Source organism: Astatotilapia calliptera, chromosome 10, assembly GCF_964374335.1.
Source record: "Astatotilapia calliptera chromosome 10, fAstCal68.1, whole genome shotgun sequence".
NCBI classification, from domain to species: domain Eukaryota; kingdom Metazoa; phylum Chordata; class Actinopteri; order Cichliformes; family Cichlidae; genus Astatotilapia; species Astatotilapia calliptera.
Genome location: NC_137431.1, coordinates 18,854,559 through 18,869,376, shown reverse-complemented (window position 1 = coordinate 18,869,376; position 14,818 = coordinate 18,854,559). Strand labels below are relative to the sequence as shown.

The 14,818-nt window shown below is 40.3% G+C and overlaps 1 protein-coding gene across 1 annotated transcript in view; it reads right to left on the bottom strand.

The window, feature by feature from the left end:
• Positions 1 to 800: 800 nt before the first annotated feature.
• The window catches only part of ubl3a (ubiquitin-like 3a), a 35,405-nt gene continuing 21,387 nt past the window's right edge, over positions 801 to 14,818 (bottom strand). The window contains exons 2-5 of the mRNA XM_026181370.2: positions 9,592 to 9,700; positions 6,681 to 6,767; positions 4,287 to 4,364; positions 801 to 2,632 (exon numbers count right to left, since the gene is read on the bottom strand). Coding sequence (XP_026037155.1) covers positions 2,580 to 2,632; positions 4,287 to 4,364; positions 6,681 to 6,767; positions 9,592 to 9,700 — 327 coding nt within the window. The 3' untranslated portion in view covers positions 801 to 2,579. The remainder of the gene's footprint in view (positions 2,633 to 4,286; positions 4,365 to 6,680; positions 6,768 to 9,591; positions 9,701 to 14,818) is intronic.

The following is a 14,818-nucleotide window of genomic DNA, read 5'->3' as shown; positions in this document are numbered from 1 at the left end:
TAAGTAGCAGCCAGCTGCTTCTAATTAAATGGACTTGTTTAATTGATCATCAGCAAGTGTGAGCACACCTATAAAAACAGAGGTTTGGACAGTTTGCAGATCTGGAGCATTCAGCTGTGTCTAAAGGATTCAGTTAGCACGTTAAACACTAAATTTCATGGCAGTACAATTAGAAAAATACTACGGGGCTTGTTTTTTTTGGCCAGTAGAAATGCTTTTCTCTCAAAAAACAAAAAACACAGCAAGATGGTTTAGGTTTGCATAGCTGCATCTGGACAAACCAAAAGACTTTTGGAGCAATGTTCTTCAATGAAAATCAAACAGCATATCAGCACAAACACCTCGTACGAACTTTCAGCATGGTGGTGGAGCAGTCATGATTTGGGCTTGTGTTTCTAGCCACAGGACCTGGATACTCTGCAGCTTCTCTGTTAACAGCACCATCATCCCAAATTTTACAGTTTTGTTAAATTATTGTGATATTGATGCTCAAAAGAGACTAAATGTGTTTTACTTGTTCCAAGAAGTTGAAGAATCTAAATTTAAGCCCACCTCTATTTACAACACTAACCTGTGAGTGATAGTTTCAAGGTGAAATTCAACATACCAGAGTCACTGTAACAAGAAAAACTCTTTTTAGAATAATTTGCTGAAGTTGTTAAGATGAAGATTGGAGTCCGGTGTCTTGTTCAGCCCTCTGGTTAAAGTCCCACAGACTGTGAGCTAAGATGCTGTTAGAATGATTAGTCAGTGGCGCTTAAAACATTACAGTTCACGTGCAATAAATCATGACAACGAGGTAGCGCACTTCAATAACTTTTATTTAGTTTACAGATGTATTCCATTTTGAAGTTTGCAGGGGGGGAGGGGAGAGCATTAGTGCTATTTACAATTGGTTTGAAAACGTGTATCTCTGTACAGATTTGAACCCTGATCAATATAAACAATATTTTTTTAAGACCTAGTGCTGTTACAAAGCGATTCTTTAAAGCAAAAACAACAAAACCCCACAAAGAAACAGGATTATATTACTTTATAAACAAATGAAAAAGAAATGAATAATAAAAGAGAAAGAACAAAAGAAAGAAAACAAAAATCCATCAGTCCATAAATGATTAGGGAGGATTTGCTGCTGTTAAGCACAAGACATTGTCAGAGAGTGACTGTGAACTGGCTAGAAGCTAACCGTATACACAATCATAGACTAAACACCAATATAATGTATATCACCAAGATCTAAAGTCGTCATTTTCTATATAAGATTCATATTAAATATATTCTACACATGTTACCTTAGTTTGGAACATTACTTCCACTGGAAAAATATAAAATAAAACAAAGCTTTTTATACATTTGTTTTAATCTAATGAAGGAGCACATGCTTTAGTTGTGCAAACTGGACTTATTAATGCAGATTTAAGAGGCAAATTAAGACAAATAAGGACCCTTTTCCTTCTGAGTTAATGTCCGTGCTTACAAAGCAACTGTCTGAGAGATCCTTCACAATACTGCTATAAAAATAAAGGGAGGGGGGCACAGTGAGACAGCGACGGCGTGTCACGGAAAGAAAATTGGCATGATGTTTCATTAATCACAACACTAGTCGGTCGATAATATGAGTGGACTGTCAAAACACAGTCACCAAAAAAAAAAAAATCATGAACAAACAAATATCGAAAAACAAGACCTTAAAAAAATGGTTGTTTTCTATTTGTTTGCTTGTTAGGCTTCGTTTGGCTAAAATACAGCGGGCTCAAAGGAGTGGGATGTGTCGCTCTCGACATAAAAAAAGGGAATCGTTTCTCTCTTGCGACCTTTAAGGGCACATGCAGAGGAGGGCAGTAAAGAGGGCACAAACGTGTGTGTTATTATGTGTGTGTGTGCGTGTCATGTTTTGAGTTCTCTGATCAGGCACGTCTGCGCTTTGTCTGCCGCACTAAGGGGTATCACGCAAGCACGCGCGGCTCGATGTGAGGACAGGAAGTCGGAGCGTGCGCGTTTGTTGGTATGCTGATGAGCTGTTAGTGGTTAAAATTCTCAGCGGTCTGTATGAGAAAACAAGGCCACACGCACAAATTTGGGCACTGCATTACAATGACAACCGGCCAGAGTAAAGAGCCAGTTAGAAAGGTGACTTGTAAGAGACCGCCTGAGGATGGCTCGACAAGGTGTGTGTGTGTGTTTACTGCAAATGTGTGTGTGCATGCATGTGTATGGCAGAAGGCTTCAAAAGGATTTCATTAAGAAAGAAAGAAAAAAAACATGCAAATCCAGTTCCTTCTCATTTTCAGTTATGACAGCAAATCAAGTACAACAAAGGAATCAACTCTATCTTTAATCAATTTACTGCTCTCCAAGTCTGTCCTGGATCAGCCTGAGCCTGCTGTCCTTCTATGCATGTGTATGAGGGAGAAGGGGAAAAACAGAGAAAGTGCGAGTTTGTTTGTTTCGTTAAATGTCTCTATGAGTATTCGCAGTGTAGACAGGCTACAGGACAAGGTACAAGCTCATTAGGTCCAGGACATGGAGGGCGAGAACGGATGCAAAGGATGAAAGGGGGTGGCGGTGGAGGTGTGTATTTACAGAATGACACAGCAGTTACTCTCCCCGGTCTTCTCTCTGTTCCTCTGACCTGGACACACAGCACACAAACGTCATGATTAAGCAAACACCCACACAGCACTGTCACAGAGTTACTCAGCTCAATAGTCAGACATCACCTCAAAAGGACAGATTTAGAAACATACTGGTAGGCCAAGTTCAGATACAGCAACACTGCATGGAAATACTTTTGATATACTACAACCATATAACATATGTAGCTCATAAATGTTCAAAAGAAGGTCTAAATCTCCATCTCCTACAGCTGAGCAGCATTTTGGGATTTCATGAGACTGGATCTGTTGCTCAAACTCTTTGAGTTTGTTACATTTCCTAGTGGTACCTGAAGCAACATTGCCTCATTTTTTTTTTTTTTTTTTAAATGTAGACTCTTGAAATCTACACTTACAGTGTTGTGTAAAAGTCTTAACCCATCTCTCATTTCTTTACATTTTGTTAAAATGGGAAATTGGTGCTGCAATTTACTGAAATGTGGAAATGCAGCATAAAAATCTTGAAAATCGAGATTTGGTATGACCACAGGCTTAACTTTCTTAGGCAGGATGATCCAACACTGCTTTAATAAGGTTGGGGAGGCCAATTCATGAGTGATAGTGCTCCTGACTTTGTGTTTTAATGCTTTTCCTGCTTTGGCAGTGTGTTTGGGATCATTGCCATGCTGAAAATGTATTAAATGTAGTAAGTCAGATGCTTTCCAGTTGGTACTTCATAGTGGATCAAAATCTGATGGCACTTTTCTAAGATCTCCAACACCACTGTCTGAAATATAGCCCCAAACCATGACACAGCCTCCACAGTCATCTAATTCTACAGATGCTTGGAGATAGTCACTGTTGTACCTCTCTCCTGACCTCCAACGTACATATTAATACCAATTTGAACTACAAAATGTCACATTTGTATTCATCACTCCATTGCCATTGGTTTTCAGTCAAGATCTTGTGCAGTTTGGCATATTTCAGCCTTTTCTCCCTGTTTCACTTCCTTAAAAACATCTGCCTAACAGCTCTTTGGGAATCAACTTGTTGGTGCAAACATGCTATTTTATGTCTCTCAGACTGTGTTGTCTTTGAGATTTTTCATAGATTCAACTAAAGAAACGCTGGCTCATTCTTTAAGGCTTGATAAACATAAAAAACATTTCTCTGAAAATGGTCAGGTACAAGGACTGGACTGAAAAAGCAACCAAACTTTAAAAAGCCTAGAGAACTCCTGCTCAAGAGCACTATAAAAAAACATACAAGACCAGAAATTAAAAAAAGAGGGGCGACTCAGGTCTTTTGTACAATTCACATAAAGAGTACTTCAAATCTAACTTTGTAACTGTTTCTCCACATAACAAAAGTTCATTCAGATTCATTCTTCCTCACATGGGCTCACAGATACCCAGTATAAGAACTTGATGTCCATTTGAACTCTATTCGCTTGTCATAGTCATAAAAAAATGAAGCAAATCTTCTGGCATGATTTATATTAGCTATACTCTACACAGTGTGTTGTATCTTGGGGATACACTTCAAGGAGCCAATTATTTGCACTAGTGGCTGCTCCTAAAACAGAAGCCATGTGCAGAAATAAATAATGGCTGGGAGCGGAACATTTAACGTTGTTCAGCGTGTGAAAAGCCTCCTGAAAGGAAAAAGGGGAGACGGGGAGCTGGTTACCTTGGGAATTTGGCTCAGGCAAAGTCTCTCTGGCAACTAAATGCATCACTGTGGTCTTCCCCAAGGGCAGTTTGAGAGCTGAGAGAGGGAGAGAAGGAGGGAGAGGATGAAAAGGTTATTCAGTGCGCTACATTATATTTGCCTGCACAGTGTCACTCAGCAGAAGTATAACATGACTTTTTAACAGCTTTCTGAAACTGAGTGTAAATTATAGATTGGATAATGCTGAGCTACACATAGAGAAAATTAAATTGTCAAATTATGCGATTAAAGTGGGATTGCAGAATAATAATCACTTGAAATTGTTGGCAATCTGAATCCATATGTAACTGAATCATTTAAAACACTGTTCACAAGCGGCTCAAGGAGCGGCTAGTTTCTTGCTCTTGAATAAGACGACCCGGTTCCAAGTTTTACTGTTATTTGCAGATAATATTGCAACATAATTACCAGTAATAAAGGTGCAAATTAAACGATACTTAACACTAAAAAGGATTAATTAAAAAAGAAATGCACAAAATATCTGACACACGTGTAGAGTGTAGTATGTACATGCACATGTATACAGTGGATTCAAGTTCAACGGGATTAGTTAGCAGACAAAAGTGAGAAAACACAAATGTGGAGGTTGCAGAGCACCCTCTGGTAGACATGCTATGTGACATGTTTGAAGGGTGTTTTTCCCCATTTCTTCTTTAGTTTTTAAATTTTAATTTACCAATACTGATATATTAGCTACTATAAGCCAATATATCTGCCCTGCCAACATATCAGTTGAGCTTTATTGTTTTTTGTTTTTTTTTTTGTTTTTTTTGTTTTTTTTTTGCCTGTCCCTTTATTGGTAGGCATTCATGTTAGTATGAAAAATAATGGAAAGCAATGGCTATGAGGAAGGCAGGTGAAATATCAATAAAAAAACAACAACTTTGTAATACCGAATAGACCAAAACCAATAGATGAGCTGCTGGATACCCCTTAAAGAGATAATATAATCCAACTTGGCGCCTGCAGCCTGGGTCAAGAAGCCAAAAGGAGTAAAATCAGAGGTCGATCAGTGCGCTTGAAAGTAAATCAGCAACATCAGCAAGGAAAAAGCAGCCAATAAGATTGTAAAATATTATTTTATTATTGTCTCACAGCACTCTAACGAACCTAAAAAACAAAAAAAAACACAACCCACCCACACGCCTTGGAACAACCCTGCAGGAAGGTGAGGCACCACCGGATTTTGTATGAATGCAGCATAAATGCACGCTTCATCCTGTCTACTGACGCCACTCGGCCCTGCATGCGTGTGTGTGTAGCACAGCCTCGCCCTTGGCCACACAAACACACAGACCTGCTGCTCTTTTTAAAATCCATGACACAGACACCAGAGGAGAGAGATGGAAAAGGAGCACATTCAGTCTGAAATGGTGCCTCCAGGTTCATCTAAATGTTTCCATGAGACGCTGTGGTATGCCCTCGCCTTTGGTAGGTGTGTCAGAAGTGCTCGTCAGCAGTAGCAAGTTGAAAAGGTAGCGCTCACAACAGACTGCCATAGGTGCATAACATAACAGGTTGTTCAGTGCAACCCTGCTTCTGTTTAAATAAGAGTTTTGCTACCTCGTTGTTGGAGCTGGGCACAGTCTATTTCAATAGGTTTTTACAAAGTCCTCAGACTACACACACAGCTGTAATTGGCATGGGGTTAAACAACCACTGCCTAAAGGCTGGAGCCCAGAAATGTCGTGAATACACAAAATAAGAAGGAAAATTTGCAGGATCTCTCACCGCTTCGCATAAGTTCATATATAGTTATAACTTTTAAAACTACACACTGCTGTTAACATGTAATAGTTGGCAACTTGTGTGTGTGCTTTAAAATGTGTGTGTCTGTACTCAACAAGGATTCTGTGTTAATGTGCAAACATGCTAAAAGATAAGGGAATTATCAGATGGATGGCAGATAGAAGACTGCAAAAGGGTTAGGGTGCGCTGTAACACCGTTAACCACAAAGCACCAGTCAAGTCTAAATTGGGTTAGGCAGATAAAAAGCCTAAAAGCCAGAGAGAGTGAACTGGCCTTCCACAACAGAAGACGTCCTTTTCTGCCTTTCACTCTCGCTTCCTTTCTCTCTCTCCTTTGTACCACTTGAGGTCTCCTTTAAACGCCAGTCTTCCCTCTTTCCTGACCAGCCTCTTTCCCCTCTTTTTCCTCTATTTCCTCTCTCCTCCCTCTTTCCCTGTCAAAGCAAGCTTGTCCAGAGCACTGAGGTACCTCTGTTCTGTGACTCAGGAAAAGGATGAGAACAGCAAAGAACTTTCCAGCAGCGCACGGCTGTGATTTTGTGTGCATGTCTATGAGCGAATGAGCCATTTTCTCTGGGTGGTGTAGCTTCAGTGTTTTCTCACCTCCTAGTGTTACGTTGCCGTGTAGAAAACGTCCCTGGTAGATGAGCCTCAGGATGTTAGGACTGCTGACCTGCTCTTCCTCCCAGTCTGTAGGAAAGCAGAGAGAAAGGAGGAGACAGTTAAAGAGAAAGGAGCCCTGCTGGTTCATTTTTACCTCTTATTTTACTCGTTTTCCATGAAGTATTAATTTGACATTTCACAAGTACAATTTAATGTACTTCAAAAGCCACAATATACAAGAATCCTAAAGCTGTGTATAAAAAGCTGTCGTGTCGGCGTGATGAAAATGCTGAACACAGTGTAGTGAAAAGAAATCAGTTGCTGCCTGGTAAAGAAAAAAAAAAAAGAAGAACCACAGACAACCACACTGAAGATATTTTAAGACATTTAGGGCCTTTATTTTAAATCCTTAAAGGCAGAATGTATAATATTTGGGCTTTGCGGGATGCCCTACAGAACGTGAGAAAGAGCCGAGGCAAAAGAAGAAGACGAGGTGTGGCTCGGGAAGAGCTAAGGACAAAAGTGAACGCATTAAATGAGAGAGAAACGAGAGTGCGGAGTTGCGCAGCAACAGAGTCTGGCCACCAGATGTTTGTCTCTAGCTAAGCGCAGGGTGTTGTTGCTGACTGAGAGCCTGCTCCGGGTCTCTCAGGGTTCAGATGGGTTGTCTGGGAGGAACACAGGGTGCTCCCAACACTGACGGGATTGAACGGAAAACTTCTGTTGTCGAGGAGAATTCGAGTCCAACTGTGTAATTTGTAGTTTTTCATGCATCGTGGAGTTCTCTTAAACTGGAGTACATTAGCGGCACCGTGGGAAAAAGCTAGAGTTTTGAAGGTGACGTAAGGTGGGCAGTATCAAATGAATTCTAACCCTGGTGCACAGCAGCAGCGAGGCAAGTGGGTGTATTACAGAAAGGAAGCGGCTGCACTGTGATCCCACATTCCTGTATGCAATGATAATCAGGCTGAAAGGAGTTCATTCTAATTACCCTACACCAAAGATATGCACATTCCCCACACTGCTATATAGACCTGCATGTAAGCAATTAGCAGTTGGTCTGACAGCAATAAGTCTGATCAAGTAGTTTCTAAGCAAATTAACAAATATTTGTTTACAGTTAAATTGTTTAATTAGAGTTTTTACAGAGATTCGGTAGCTGTGCCTGCATAATGATAATATTTATTAAACACCACATATTAAATGCAAAAATGTTAAAGAATATAGAACTGTAAGTAAAACCAAAGCTGATGCTAAAATCTGACATGTATAAAGCAGATGTGAAAACCCAGATCTTTCTCATGTAAATCAAATAAATAATACAACTGTGTTATAAGCACCTTTGTAATGAGGTAAGAAAGAAAGTCAACTCTAATGCTAATTTTGCTGTTAACCTAAACCTTGAACTGTCCGTTAATCTTGTTTGCACATTACAAGCTAGAGCAGCTCCACAATCATCCACCGTCTTCGCTAGCTCGTTGCCGACTGTTTGGTGTCGAGCAGGTACATTTTCCACGTGTTATTTTTTAGTTTTTAAATGTCAAACATGAAAAAAAAACTTCCAATACTGAAAAAAGTGAACTGAAAAAGTACAACTGCAGGCTGGACAGGTAAACAATGATATTTTTCTTTTGCTACAGATTACTATTATAAGAATATATATTTAACCTGCTTTTTCACTTTTAAAAAAAGTCAATCAGCTTTGAAAATGTGGTTACTGTAAAAATAAGTTTGTAGATGTCTGTAAGAATTAATCAAATATATGAAAAGCTATATCTTAAAGAGGAAAGAGAGAAAAAACAAGTGTGCCCTGACTGCTTCCAGGAGTACCCTTGTACTGCTGTATGGATCATGAGTGCATTGCCACGTCCATAAAAACAAAAGTCTTGGCAGTTTGTTGGTGAGGTGTGTATTAACACAAAGCCACAATCTTCCCAGGAGGAGATGTCCCAGAAGGTTCACCCCAACGTCAGACCATGCAAAAAAAAAAAAAAACTGTACAGAACCCGAGAGCTAAATCTCATACTCTACAGGCCTCAGATAGCATTTTAAATGTCAAAGTTCACAATAGTACAGTTTAAAAAGGCCGAACAAGTATGGTTTTGTTTGAAAGGGTAAACAGGAAAAAGCCTCTTCTCACTAAAAAGAACAGGGCAGCACAGACTAGCTTTGCAAAGCTGCCTCTAAATGAGTGGAGATGTTTGTCTACAATAGAATGCTCCGTGTTTGGTGAAAACCAAAAACACTATATCAGCACAACTACCCCATACCTTCTATCAAGCACAGTGGTGGAGGGCTTAAGAGGTAGGCTTATTCTGTAGCCACAGAACCCAGGTATCAGGTCATTGAGTCACTGAGTCAACCATGCACTCGTCTCTATACAAAAGTATTCTAGAGTCAAATGTTAGATCTGTCTGAAAGCTGCACCTTAGCTGAAATTGGGCCATGCAACAGGACGATGATTCCAAGCACAGCAGCCAATCTGTAACAGAATGGCTGAAAAAGGAAATAATCGAGGTGCTGCAATGGCCTAGTCAAAGTCCAGACCTCAAACTAATTAAAATGTTGACAACCTTAAAGAGAGATGTGCACGAATACCTTTAAAGCTCAACGTACTGAAGCAATGCTGTAAAGAAGAATGGGACTACAGTCAAGCAGAAAAATGATTTGTGTTATTGCTGCTAAACGTGGCTCTACAAGCTACTGAATCTTGGGGTGTGCTTAGTACAGTGAAAACCTTTTCACTGTACTGTAAGCGACTGCCTTAGACCACAATGATTTTATTCATAACGTAGGAACTTGTTATTGCTTTCATATTAATATTGCACATACATTTATAGCAGACTCATACCTCTGCATATCGATGCACATGTATCTGATGTGAATAGCAATACATAATTGAGCTACTCACCCATTGGCCAGTTGTCATAAACGTGTTTGGCGATATCTGCTGCAGAGTCGTTGGGAGAGAAGAGGAATTCTTTCGTCTTTCCACTGACCAAAATCAGCCGCAGGTTTATCTGCAACACAGGTAAAAGCAAAAAACAAAAAACAAAAAAAACAGCATTAGTGAATGTGAGAAACAAAAAATGAAGACAGAGAAAAATGCACATTCAAACAAACAGCTGTCCCATATGTCAGATTATAGAGCTGGGTCAGGAAGCACACGGTTTCAAGTTAGTAATTTAATAGGAAACAGAAGAAGGATATGAAGACCCTGAGGAACATCCTTCCGTTGGATGAACTCCCATCAGTCTCTCCAACTTCCTCTTCAGCTTTCTCAATTCCCTCAAACTGTATTTCTTTGTCTTTGGTTCCCAAGTCTGAAATTGAATGGAAGTTTGTCTCTCGCTTACCATTCCTCATTTTTTTGTCCCTGTAGGTGTTTGAGCGAGACATTTTTCAGGCAACTAAAATTAAAGATTTTCTTAAACCTTTACCTGAAATTAGAAATGCTGTATCCATGTTTGTTTTGTACTGTAGTTTATGTAGTTAGTCACCTGTGTTTTTAATTACGTTTCCACAGTCATGTCATGTATGTATTTTTTAGGTTAATTTCCTGGATTTGTGTGTAGAATTTAACCCCTCCAATGTGCAATCACTGAGTAACTTTAGATTGATACTATTTATAAATCAGATTGTGAAGCACCTTAGTAACTTAAACACTACCACAGCACATGTTGACCTAAACATTTTGGTTTTAACAGTCTTAGTTATTGTTGTTGTTGTTTTAGTTGTTTTAATTGACTTATTTTATTTATTTATTTGTTTTTTCTCTATATTTTACTGCATCATTGCGGTGCATTTTATTTATTTTAGTGGCATTTTACATTGTTAAGCACTGCAAGCAGCATGGACTGTTTGGAAATGCACTATCTGAATAAACTTGACCTTGACTACCTAACTTCACTATTACTGAATACAAACTCTCATTATGTGTACTGGATAATTCGGCTGACACATTACAAAAATACATCCACTGAATTCTTCTGTACTGAAAAAAAGTACATACTTGCAGTTTAACAGAGAGAGAAAAAAAAAACCCTCAGTGGTGATCTCTGCCCCGCGTAGAGACAAGGTCATTATTCACCAATGTGATTGTGCATCTAAAAAAAACCACATAAATGAGAGGGACACACGTGTTTTGCTTCCAGCCACATGATTTTGTTTCTCTCACCTTAGATCACCAGCTCCCAGCGAGAAAATATACACAAGTGAACTGAACACACGTGGGGGTGTACATTTAGAACCGTTAATTTGCAGAGCAATTAAACTGCCAAGCACTAGGATGCAGATGAGAGGCCTGATATGTGTTTAGCAGTGGTACAGTGTGCCTTTAAGAGCAGAACTCAGTGGTGTGTGCTTGCCTTTGCTTACTGTATGTGTGTGGCTGGGCCCCTGTGTGCGCATGGCACGAGCACGTGTGTCATTGTTGTCAGTGTGTTTCCATGTGCCAAGTATCTGTTAGCCTTCTACACCACACCCCGTGTCCTACCAAACCCACTCTGCTGAGTGCCACACACACACACACACACACACACACACACACACACACACACACACACACACACACGGAGCCGGGTGGAGTGATGTAACAGAGCTAACACCAAAGGATTGAAACTGAGATCTCTTTAAGTACGTAACCAAATCAGCTTATAGGTTTAAGCATGGACGAGCCATACAGAAGCATGTGTATATATATATGACATACACAAAACATCACGTACAATAAACATAATGAGCACAAACACAGGTAAATGTGCCTCTAAGAGATTAAATCAACTTAATAATGAGATAAGATAATTTCAAGCTTCAGTTGTGTGTGTGTGTTTTTTTTCATCTATTTGCAGGTGCACTGTGTACAAACACATGCATCCAGGCAAACAGACTCACACAAACACACCTTTAACGACTGGGAAACGCTAGAAATAATTCACTGCTGCTTCCGGCTGTGATTCACAAAATATACCTTTAACAACTTTGATGACACAGATCATAAAAGCATGAATTTGCATCAGCTTTTGAGCAGATGCCTGAAGGTAAACATGCACACTGTTCCATCTGTTTGATTGTTATAAACACAAACACCTGAACGTTACAGGCAAATGCAGAAAAGAAGCAGAAATGAGCACAAAGTGAGATTCAAAGGAATCCCCTTTGCATACGAGAGGTTTTGCTCCTTCCTAGTAGAACACCTGGTAGTTACCATGGTGTCACCATGGCGACAGCCAGTGGTGAGCAGCTTAACCTGATAACACCTACAGGATAGCTTCACTTCAACCTCCCACCCCCAACCCCTGCCCATTTTCCATTGCTGTGTCACATCAAACCATCTTCCCATGCTTGCTGCAGTCTCTGCATCACCTCACTCACTCTGTCTCTTTCACTGACTCCATCAATCTCTGGCTCTGTACAGCGTACAGTGGAGAAATGTACAAGGCCGGAATAACAAGAAGAATTGAGCTAGCCTGGGTTAAACAAGGCAAACTAAGCCTTTCTTCTTATATATGTCAGCACAAGGGTGAATTTCTGCCTTTGCCTCTCTTCTCTGTCTCTTTTTCTTTGCTTTCTCTATTCTTACAAGTCTCTTTCTCTCAGTGTACTTCCTGGAAAATGCAAATTATTAGAAAAAATAAATGCATGACAGATGCAGATGTTTCCACTCCAACTGAGAATGTTTGAAATGGTTTGCGTATCAAAATTATGCAAAAATCTCATGCTATGGCCAGTGCAGCCGCCAGATTTCCACAGAACTGAAATTCCTGCAGGACTTGTGAACAATGTGCAAGCCACCTGGAACATCAGAGCATAAAATTAGAAGAAAAAATCTTTACAAAAGACTCGTGTGCACTTCAGGGACATCAATGAAAAGTACCAGTCCTTGTGTTCTGGTGGCTCATGGTGGTGTAAGACCTTACATTGAGCTATGCTGCTACAGATGAATTTCTCCCCTTTTCCCTCTCTGTTCTAATTCTGATTTCACCTGAGTCGAGATCTCAGCTCTCCCTTGCCATTTTTCCCTTCCCTGCCCCCTTTTCCCAGAGGCTCACTTCGCCTTTCTCTCTTCCGTAAAAGGGCAAGGTAATGAGGTTGCACAGCCAGCTCAGGGAAGTATATTCAATTACAGTCTATTCTCTCTAACAAATACAATTGCTCCAGGTAAGGGGAGGAAAACAATTCATGCGTAATCACAGTACAAACACATATCTCCAGGCAGACTGCTAGTTACTCATGCATACAAATACTACATCCTAACCCACTGCCAGACGCACTCTGAAATGCCAGAAATTAGCACTGTGAACATTTCACTAGCTTGCAGAGCTTGTAGAGCTGCGAGAAGAAGAAGAAGTCATTTAGCAAGTGTTTGCAGAGCTTGCAAACACTTTCATGCCCTCCCGTTGGAGACGCGAAAGTGTGCAAGCTCCAGTAACAGAATGCGGAAGCATCCTTGCTCCTATTCCTGGCTGCTTCTGAAAATAACACAATAAAGAAACAGGTTACTTATGTGGAAAATTGGTGACACAGCTTTTTGCCTGTCGAGCCTCTCTGCTCCACTGCAGACCAGACATTCACAAAGTCTAACACTAATGTGACCCGGCTGCCAACAAATGCCATGCCGTAAACATGTGAGCAAGCAAGCCCTCTTAGCTAAACACCGTTTGCACACGGAGGAGAGCAGGAAACTCAATGCCATCTATAATTATTCCTCCCTGAGCGCCGCTCTCAACTCTTTCTCAAGGCACTGTTGTGTGTGCATATGCACGCATGTGTCTGTGTGTATGTTTACAAGTGCATTAAAGAGTATTGCTGCTCTTTAGACCCTCTGCAGCAGTCAACAAATTACAGAGTGGGAAGCCATCCTGTGGGAATATATTAGAGCAGCTTTATATGTAGTCTGCGCAATAAGGTTAGCTGCTGCTGTCAGAGCGGATTCATAACTGCATGAATGAATTTAAGAGAGGACATGGGTGATTAACCCGGCTGTGGTCTGTTTAAAGCGAGGCAGCTGGATCCAGCAGCCAGCTCGCTTTGACTTGCCCGTTAAATCTGGAGAAAATTCGGCTGTAAACCTGAGAAATGTAGCTGCACAGCACTTTAAATACTAATGAATTCTACGTCAGTGATTTCACAGACAATTGCGGAGAGGTCACTTTTCTTTCTGTCACTGCTCTCTGGCTGTAAATATTAAATGCTACAGAATAGGCCATGTTCTGGTAACCTGTAACACATTTGTTGCATTTTTTAAAATGACTTAAAGACGTGTGAAAAAGAAACAGCGTTGCAAGCTCTCAGTAATTTTCCAAAGACACAAAAAAGAACCACAATGTTAGTCTCCATTATCGTATAAATTATGCGCAGGAGCCTTTATTTTCTTTAATTAAAAACACGCTGAAAAGGGATAGCGCTTTTAGAAAATCACTGTGCATATTGGAAGTGCTGGTTAAATGCGTGTATTAAAAGCCGCGAGCTTCATCTGCGCGCATGTGCAAACTGTAAGCGAGCGCATGGGAAAGCAAACTCTTTCGATTTGTCAGAGAGCCTCATTTTGAGTTTGACATAATTCAATATTCTACACAGAGGTATTTTATCGCTTGCACGAGTTCCCTCTGTTACGTTCACACATACACACAAACGCAGTCGTTACGTAACAGTGGCTGACTTATAAATGTGTGATACAAAAAAGCAAAGATTTGTAATCTTTGAGTCTCTGTGGGCATGTGTGCGTCTAGCAGCGTTCGGGGGGGGTAATGCTCTAATCACATTAAACGTTAGCTTTTGCAAGCTTATCTTTCTTTCCTCCCTAAAATGTGCTACCTCTAATCTTTGTTTTCAGACCTGAAACGTTGCAAACTGAAGTTTAGCAGTTTCAAGCAGGATCCTTGAAATTATGCTGAATTTCAAGGATCCTGCCCTCGGTTGTGGGCAAAAGACCTGCAACTGACAAATAAAGGCTATCTCATCTCTCATCAAAGGGTGTGCCAGGCAACAGATTGGTGAACCAGCTTGTTAGGTGCACCAATAGCCAGGCCAACTTTACTTCTTTATCTTTTAATGAATGGGTGACATGCAATGACTTCTCCCCACTAAGGGAGGTGGATAAATTGCGATAAACAAATGTGGCTTTATTAAAAATAAAA